The following is a 9,527-nucleotide window of genomic DNA, read 5'->3' as shown; positions in this document are numbered from 1 at the left end:
CACCATGCACCAGTTTTATCTGCCTCTGTCACTCAAAATAAGAGTTCTACTAACGCATCTGAGCAGTTCCAAGTCATAATTACTGGCCCTCAAATAGAAGATAGCATATGCAAAGCTGCTTCATGCAAGAAAGGCATTTCTATCGAACACGGAACTCCAAGGAGGAAATGCGGAGTGAGCGAATGAACGGGTCAGCTCTCCCAAGGGTGGACGCGAGTGAGCCATAAGCTCTGAGCTGCTCGTCAGTTTTGTGACTTTTACAAAATTAACTAAAAAGAACCATTGGCAAATAAAGCAGACCTGGAGGGAGTTCTCTAAACCACTGTCTTGGTTCCTAATTAATCTGCCTAGGATTGTGGAGGGATCGAGGTGTTCAGAGCTCACTGTCAGGCTGATGCCATGATGCTGCTCTTTCTGGCTGATCTGGAACAATGAGCAATATAAAGATGGGAAAGGCTTTAGAAATGGTTCCTGTAAGCAAATCAGCCTTTAAAACTTCAATTTCCTGAAATGATTAATGAGATACTAAAATGTGTATGTTCAAATTCAGGTAAATGGAGATTTAGTGGCTTCTGTTTTAATTTTTTTTTTTTTTTTTGGCTTCTGTTTTAGATTTAATATAAGGTAACCTTTTGGATTAGATCACTAACTTTTTTTTTTTTTTTTTTCGATCACTAACTTTTTAAAACAAATTATTTCTAGACCTGAAGCTTATAAATTGAATTTTAGAATAGTTTCCATATTTATCATAGAAATTACATTTCCAGAAATATCAACAGCACCACCTACAGGTTGGAAAGACTAGACAGGGCTCTAGAAAATTGAGAGGTTTCTTTTAGGTCCAACATCTCAATGGATGTTACATTTTAAGAGAGTGTAACTTCCATCTGCAGTCTAGAAATGTAACTTCTTCCTACTGTCCAGTTTTACTTTTAAGCCATTTAAATCCTGATCTCAAAGTTTATCATATGAAATAGCTTTAATAAGCATGGATTGTGTTCAATGGTGACATTTGCTGTTTGTTTTTCTTCCAGCTTTTGTCACAAATACCTTAATGAATCCTATATGGATGGTTAAAACTCGGATGCAGCTAGAACGGAAGTAAGTCATTAATTGTTCCTCCTTAATATTCGTGAGGATTTTCTCCTTCCTCCCAATTCCAGTTGTGAAGTAAGGTATACAGAGCCCTTAGCTATCCCAATCCTTGTTGTTTTCTGAATATAAGCTATATGTAGAAAGTCCTTTTGTTTTGAGATGTGTGCTGCGAGGCATTGTGGGGAAATGAGGGCCAGCAGAAGTAGCACCTCAGGGCGGGGATGGGTTGGAAATTTGCTCACTTGCCGCCCCTAACCTGCTGCTGACTTCTCTGAGGTAGTTGGCAGGTCTCTGCTCTTGGCCGACCTACCCCCACCCTCAATTAGAGCACTTTGGGCTCCTCCAGATGGCTTCTCTTCTAAGGGGGAAGATGCTAGTAAGGGTAGAATGGCAAAGGCCTTCAGGTGTACTAGATTTCTGCCCTAAAACTCTGGCCCATGATTCGTAGCATTTTCATGCTATGGATCCCTTTGGCAGTCTGGGGGCGCCTCTGCAGTTGCTTTTTAGAGTAATATTTTTGAAAGCAGTGGTAACCAATTGTTGAAGTACAATTATCATTTTTTAAATACAATATAGTAAGAGACTTCTTTAATATAGTAAATAGCAAGATCAAGCAGTGGCCCAGTAACTACCTTAATTTCAAAGAAGTGATGGTGATAAGGGACACTGTCATCAACTCTAAGAACCCTTGTGTAACTCTTGCCTGAAATATGTGTGGGCCCTGGAAGCTTTCAGCTAGTCCAGCCTAACTCTAAGCAACCTATAAAGAAAGGAGAGACAGAACAAGACTACCCTCTGGAAGTGTAGCTTGGGGTCTGCCTTGGTTTGTTTTTTCTAACGATCACGGAAACCTCTGAATTGGTCTCAGATTCCATGCTTTCTTCAATCCATTCTGCATGAAAGAACCCTCTAGAATACATCAGATCTCTTCATTTTGGATAGATCGCTTGCTCATAATCCTTCAATAAATCTTGCTTACTCTCATGGTCAGATCCTAACTTGTGGGCTTAACATTCAAGGTCCTTTGCAGTTTTTCTATAACTGTCAGGTGTTCTTAGGCTTCCATCTCCCTGAGTGTGCTGACCCTCACCAGGAGGGATTAAGAGTCCCACACCCCTCTTGTTGCCCAAGAGTGCCTGTTTGTTCCTCAGGATTCTGACCAGCACCCTCTCCTGGAAACCCCTGGTAATCATTTGCTGTGCCAGCTGTGCCCCACACTGTCCTAGTATCATTGCTGCTTAACAGCAGGTACATGGACAAATCAGCTAAGAACCTCTATATGCATGCTTTTATATCTATGTCCTGGGATCCCTGGGTGGCGCAGCGGTTTAGCGCCTGCCTTTGGCCCAGGGCGCGATTCTGGAGACCTGGGATCGAATCCCACATCGGGCTCCCGGTGCATGGAGCCTGCTTCTCCCTCTGCCTGTGTCTCTGCCCCCCCCCCCCCCCTCTCTCTCTGTGACTATCATAAATTAATTAATTAATTAATTAATTAAAAAATTTATATCTATGTCCTAATGATTTGTGCTTAGGAAATTTTATTTATTTTACGTAAGGTCTATTTATTTATTTTAGAGAAAGCGTGTCAGTGGAGGGAGGGGTAGGGGAGAGGAAGAGAGAGAATCTTCAGGTAGACTCCCCTCTCCACTGAGTGTGGACCTGAGATCATGACCTGGGCTTAAATGAAGAGTTGGCCACTTAACCAACTGAGCCGCCCAGCACCTCCATGCTCAGGATATTTTGAAGCTTTGTTTAACCAGTCCTGCAGCAATGAGTATTTGTTGCATGCTTGCTCTGCAGTAGTCACTGGGGAAACAGCAAGGACTAAGCCCTAGGCCCTGCCTTCCAGAAGCTCACGACTTTACAGGTAATAGAATTAGAGGCTGATGAGATAGGGGCCAGAAATGCTAAGGACCCCAGAGCGTCCCTCCCTAATGCTGTCCAGGCGGGACAAGCACAGGGAGGGCTTCTGTTAGTGGTGATGTCCACCCTACCATCTGGAAAAATTTGAGGGAGGGGGCCCATGGCACTGCACATGCTTCCGGCCAAGAATGGAATATGCGGGAAGCATGCATTCCCCGGGGACGAAAGGAAGGGAAGCATGGTTGGAGTGTGCTCTGTGTATATGTGCTGGAGGAGGGGATATATAAAAAAAGCAAGGCTACAGAAATGCATGGGGGGGGGCACCTCCTTTAAAGCCCCGGGAGGGTCTTGGAGTTCAGCTTTGGGCTCTAATTTGAGGGCCGTAGACAGCCATTAGAGCTGTGGTTTGGGGTGTGAGTGGGGACCACTCTGTAGCACAGCAGTGTGCTTGGATCTGTATTAGAAAGGTTGCTCCAGCCAGGAAGTGGAGAAGCAGCCTTGGAAAGACACAGTGAAGAAGGCAGAGCCTGTTGTGACTGTTTGGAGCAAGGGGCTCACTGGGCCTCAGCCCCAAGGAAGGGCTCTTGGAATGTGGATATGCTGTCAGAAGGTTCTGTTTGCAATAGGCAGTTTAGGATACTACCCATCATGAGCTAGGAGCAGCTAGCCCAAGGCCAAATTGTGTAGTTTATTCCATGTTTATTTCATAAATTTAGAAATAATGGAATCAGAATACACCATTTGGGGGCACTTGGGTGGCTCAGTGGGTTAAGCCTCTGCTTGCAGCTCAGGTTTGTGGTTCCAGGGTCTTGGGATCGAGCCTCACATCAGACTCTGCTCATCGGGGAGCCTGCTTCTCCCTCTTCCTCTGCCTGCTGCTCCACCTACTTGTGTGTTCTCTCTCTCTCTCTCTCTCTCTCTCTATCAAATAAATAAATTTTTTTTTTAATACACCATTTGGAGACTAGAGTTAAGAAAGCTTACTAGTGTAACAAACCTTACTCAACTACCCAGGCAGAATGTTGGTGAGGTTTTTCCTTCGGCATTTTCTTAAAGCATATTTTTGCCATGATTGTAATTATACTCCTGCTTTCCACGCAAGCACTTCTGCATTGCTTACTGCCTTCACAACTATTTTAATCTAGTATGTGTATCCTAGTTTGCTTATCTGTTCCTATTTTTAGACATCTGGGTTGTTTTTATTATACTGCAGTTGTATTTTCCTCTGTGATGAACGTCTTCCTCCATCCGGCTCTTTCCAAAATTAGGTCAGAGGCTATGGACATGTTTTTTATGGCTCTTGGTACAGATGTACATACTGTTCTGTGGACTTATCAGGTGTCTCAGCTGGTGGGCCCAGGCTCAGCTGAACATAGGACAGGGAAGCCACATTTCACCCATGTGTAATTTCTCTTTATACTCAACACTCCTTTCTTTGCAGCCTGGTACAGGAGCCAGGCTCCAGAGTGTGCATTTTAACGGCTTTTCATTGATCTTTACACAGAGTAAGAGGCTCCAAGCAGATGAACACACTCCAGTGTGCTCGCTATGTTTACCAGACAGAAGGCATTCGTGGCTTCTACAGGGGATTAACAGCCTCGTATGCTGGAATTTCAGAAACTATCATCTGTTTTGCTATTTATGAAAGTTTGAAGAAGTATCTGAAAGAAGCTCCATTAGCCTCTTCTACAAATGGGACTGAGAAAAATTCCACTAATTTTTTTGGACTTATGGCAGCTGCTGCAATTTCTAAGGGATGTGCTTCCTGCATCGCTTATCCACATGGTATGTTTTGCTTTTTCTTCCAGAACAGTAAAACAGCTGTGAGGCTTGTGTCATTGTCCATAGAGCTAGACTTCTGCAGCTCACATGGAAATGCAAGTACCTGCAGGTACTAAGGTAATAGAATATGAGTGAAACTGGCTTCATCTGTCTGGTGTAGGTTATGTGAGCAGCAGGAATTCAGCTCTTCTCAGCTCCAGCTACTTGTGGCCAAAACATACTGTGCAAAATGTGGGCCCTGTGTTATAGAACTTCTGATGTTTTCAGAGAAGCCAAAAATCTGGATTTTATTTAAAATTCCTCGATTTAAAAAAATGGTGTGGGTGCCAACCAAAAACAAAACAAAACAACTCTCAACTTCCACTTTGAATGGAGTGCTGAGTGAGTCTACTTTGCTAAGTCTATTTTTTAAGGAATTAGAGACCTAATGTTCCACTGACCTACTTAAAAAAAGAATAGCTTAATTTATTGTACCATGAAAAACAGGTTTTGTTTTCAAAAGCCTGCTGCACGGTCAGCTATGACGAACATACATGGTCAATTCAAAAGCAGGTAATTGAGCCCCCGTCACATGGTGGAACACTCAGCGGCCCCCTAGGGCTCAGGGAGAAGAGATCGGGCTGCCTCCTGTAGGGTGGGGAGACAGAAGGATGTCCAGCAGTGACAGCTGTCGTGCTCGCGGGGGGGGGGGGCGGGTTGTGCCTGTGTCGACAGGGGCCAGGTGTGCAAAAGTTTAAAAATGCAGGAGGCAGGGGATCCCTGGGTGGCTCAGCGGTTTAGCATCCGCCTTCAGCCCAGGGCGTGATCCTGGAGTCCTGGAATCGAGTCCCATATCAGGCTCCCTGCATGGAGCCTGCTTCTCCCTCTGCCTGTGTCTCTGCCTCTCTCTCTCTCTCTCTGTGTCTCTCATGAATAAATAAAATAAAATCTTTAAAAAAAAAAATGCAGGAGGGGCAGCCCCGGTGGCACAGCGGTTTAGCGCCGCCTGCAGTCCAGGGCGTGATCCTGGAGACCCTCGATCAAGTCCCGCGTCGGGCTCTCTGCTTGGAGCCTGCTTCTCCCTCTGCCTGTGTCTCTGCCCCACCCCACCCCTCTCTCTCTCTGCATCTCTATGAATAAATAAATAAAAATCTTTTTTTTTTTTTTAATTTTTTTTTAATTTTTTTAATTTATTTTATGATAGTCACACAGAGAGAGAGAGAGAGGCAGAGACACAGGCAGAGGGAGAAGCAGGCTCCATGCACCAGGAGCCCGATGTGGGATTCGATCCCGGGTCTCCAGGATCGCACCCTGGGCCAAAGGCAGGCGCCAAACCGCTGCGCCACCCAGGGATCCCTAAATAAAAATCTTTAAAAAAAATGCAGGAGGCAGCTTTTGAGCTGGACAGAGTGGTGGAGAAGGGTTATTAGTAGGAGAGGAAGTTGGCAAGCATATGAAAAGAAAGTCTTGATGATTTGCTCTGCTTAATACAAATTACACCTTCAGTGAAATTATAGCGCTTGCTTAATTGGGAGTAGAAAACCACAAACTATCTTAAAATGGAGTCCAATTCAATGTAAGCTTTTACAATCCCTTAAAAGTTATTTTGTATCTACATGTAACATCCTTAATTGACCATTTCCCAGAATTAGAAAATATTCTAAAAAGATCGCAACTTTTCATTGTCCCAAAGTGACTATGCTGTCCAAATAGAGCTGAAATGGCAAATAGCCAGAGATGTACATTGACAGAGCTCTGTGCTTTGAATTCTCTCATTGTATTGCTTGGCGATGTGGTTCGTTGTAGCATAAAGTATGTGTTTCTCTCTGCAGAAGTCATAAGGACACGGCTCCGAGAGGAAGGCACCAAGTACAAGTCTTTTGTCCAGACTGCTCGGCTGGTCTTCCGGGAAGAAGGTTACCTTGCCTTTTATAGAGGACTCTTTGCCCAGCTCATCCGGCAGATACCAAATACTGCCATTGTGTTGTCTACCTATGAGTTAATTGTGTACCTATTAGAAGACCGTTCCCAGTAACAGGCCAGAAAATTGTGCTCTAGAAGAATAAAATTAAAAAACTATAGAGAAATTTTTTTTTTCCATTGATGTTTAGAACGTTTGAGACTGAAACAGGAAAGACCATAAAATATGTGGCTCATATCCCCTGTTGGACATTTCCTTTTGGATTCATGTTTTCTGGAAGGTTTAAATTCATTAACGTTAATAGTTAATTATAACTTTTGTTTTTTAACTTAAGAGGATTCAGGATTAAGCAGCAACTAAATTAAATCACACTACTTAATTTAAGTATAAATTTGGTTTGTGTCCTCTTTTATGTTCACTGTGCTATAAACTTACAGCTTAAGTAATTTAGTGAAACATGACCCTAGAAATTCAGAGAAAACCTGCAAAATAAAAATACAACTTTTCTCATCTGACACTACGCTGCTGAACAAGTAAGATAGATGTGTTGCATTCTGGTGGCACTGGGTGGACGGGGACAGGCTTCCCAGCCATTTTTCTGGTCTGTACATTTCCAAGTCTTGTGCAGATTGAGAATTTAAGGTTTCAGGGTGCTGAGTTAGAAAAAAATAACTTTCTGACGCTAAATATTTTAAACTGTAAATGTTTTTCTAAAGTTATCCTTTATCCCCAGTTGGAACAAGAGGCATGAGTTTTAATGAGTTATTTACCAAGACTTACTCCTGGACCTATTTCCAGAAGTTAAGCCAGGTCAAACCCCAAGCACCTTGTACGTGTCAGTCGTGAATGTGGAATATGGCCCTTCCTGTCAGGTCTTTAACCCTGTTCTTGGATCCCTAGCACTGGAGGAGAGGACAGTGACACAAGGTTGATTGCCCACCTCTCGGTTCACTTTTATTTTTCTAGGAGATGTGTTTAAAAACAAAAACAAAAACCCTAAAAATGACAAATGACCAGAATTTTAACCACACCTCACCACTCCCCACTTTTAAAGGAAATTCAATAAAGGACAAAACGGTAATGCAGAAGGCAGGTCAGATGGACAACCTTCCCCAGCTCTTCCACTGGAATTTGCTTATTTGTCCATTGTGAGGTGAGTTTTCAGTCTGAATATCTAGAAAGATAATGGATTTGAAAACTGCTGCATTGTAGTTTCAGATTCAGTTGCAGATGCACTGGTGGGGACGAGAGTAGGATATTTTCAAATTGTATTTAAGTGGAGTTTAATTTTGTTCGCCTTTAGGCACAAAGGAGGTTTGTTGGTATGCTTGAGCTCACTGGTAGAATTTGCTACAACTGTCAACAGCCATATAGAAGTCCAAATAAATGACTTTAGTCAAACCTCAGTGCTCATAAAATACATAGCAGTCAAGAGATTTCTCTTCCAGGAGCTCAGTTTAATTGATAGCCATGTTTAACAACATCTTCGTATTTTAGTATTCATAACAACACCTGAAGTCTTCAAGGTTTGATCTAGTATGAAGATTAAAACTTAGGTTTCTTAAAATCCACTAACTGGGTATGAGAATTATTTGAAAATAATTGTCATTTCTACATTCTTGAATTAATAAATTTTTTTAAAGATTTTATTCATTTATTCATGAGAGACAGGAGGTGGGGGCAAAGAGAGAAGCAAGCAGGCTCCATGCAAGGAGCCTGACGCGGGAATCGATCCTGGGACTCCAGGATCATACCCTGGGCTGAAGGCAGGTGCCAAACCACTGAGCCACCCAGGGATCCCCCTTGAATTAATAAATTTGACACTGATCAAGGATCATTCAGTTCTCTGCTTGCTTCTCCTGCACCAGGACATTGAAATGAGAAAGGCAAGCACCAGGAGTAGAAAGAGAAGCAGGAAACTATAAAGGGGCTTGTCAGATTTGAAATGGAACTTGTCAGTGTTTGAGCTGTCCACGGAGAGATCTCACAATTTCTCTCTTGTGCACAAGCTCAGTCATCGGGATTTCATTATTTCTGAGTAGCCATGTATATATATGACTTGTAAAACTCTCATTGTTTACCCACTGGGTGCCAAACACTGTGTAAGATGTTCTGTATTTTCTCATGGAAATTATTTCTGACACAGCCTTGTGAGGCAGGTATTACCATCATCCACATTTTACAAATAAGAGAGGCTCAGAGGTTTAATGACTTGCTTGAGGCCTCAGAGATGGTAAGTTGTAAAATGGCCAGCAGTGGGTCTGCAGTGCTTGTTGGGTAGAGGGGGCATCTGAGCCTGTGTAATGGCCGCTCCCCGCGGGGGTCCAGCAAACCATTCCATTCACTCAGGGGGCACCAGCCCACATCACTACCACTGATGAAGGCAAGACCAGTTAACACCAACGACTGCGTTGTTGGGTGTGTTCTCTGTCCATGTAGATCACAGATCCCATCCTGGGAGTGGGACATTATTCAGTCTCTGAATCTTCCTTGGAAAGAAAGTGGTACTTAAGTACAGTGCCACACAGCTTGAAGGAGGTTTCAGTGCTGCTTGTTCATATGTATATTAGCAACATGGCCAAGGCAAGGCCTTGGCTCTGACACCCACATGGAAGAAAGAGGATCTGCAACGGGGCCTCTCTCATCAGCCCCAGGATACCCTGCCCGGCTCCTTGCCCTCTCTGCAGCTCCTGGGAATGCAGGTGACTAGGGTGCCAAGCAGATTACCTGATGTTACAGGGGTAAGGTGTGCTGCTCTATAACCCCACACCCACACCATCCACCACAAGGAGAGCTCCAGTGTTGACCTCAGAAACACTGGATGTGTAACTGAATAGAAATATTTACAATCAGCTGGGTTTTTTGTTTTGTTTTTAGTTATGAAAAG

At 43.4% G+C, this 9,527-nt stretch overlaps 1 protein-coding gene across 1 annotated transcript in view; it reads left to right on the top strand.

Moving 5' to 3' along the window:
- SLC25A33 (solute carrier family 25 member 33) overlaps positions 1 to 7,031 on the top strand; it is a 36,119-nt gene extending 29,088 nt beyond the window's left edge. Inside the window, exons 5-7 of the mRNA XM_077891302.1 lie at positions 1,035 to 1,101; positions 4,463 to 4,743; positions 6,552 to 7,031. Of these exons, the coding sequence (XP_077747428.1) occupies positions 1,035 to 1,101; positions 4,463 to 4,743; positions 6,552 to 6,754 (551 nt within the window). The 3' untranslated portion in view covers positions 6,755 to 7,031. The remainder of the gene's footprint in view (positions 1 to 1,034; positions 1,102 to 4,462; positions 4,744 to 6,551) is intronic.
- The last annotated feature ends 2,496 nt before the right edge of the window (positions 7,032 to 9,527 follow it).

Source organism: Canis aureus, chromosome 3, assembly GCF_053574225.1.
Source record: "Canis aureus isolate CA01 chromosome 3, VMU_Caureus_v.1.0, whole genome shotgun sequence".
NCBI lineage: Eukaryota > Metazoa > Chordata > Mammalia > Carnivora > Canidae > Canis > Canis aureus.
This window is presented reverse-complemented; position numbering and strand designations above follow the sequence as displayed.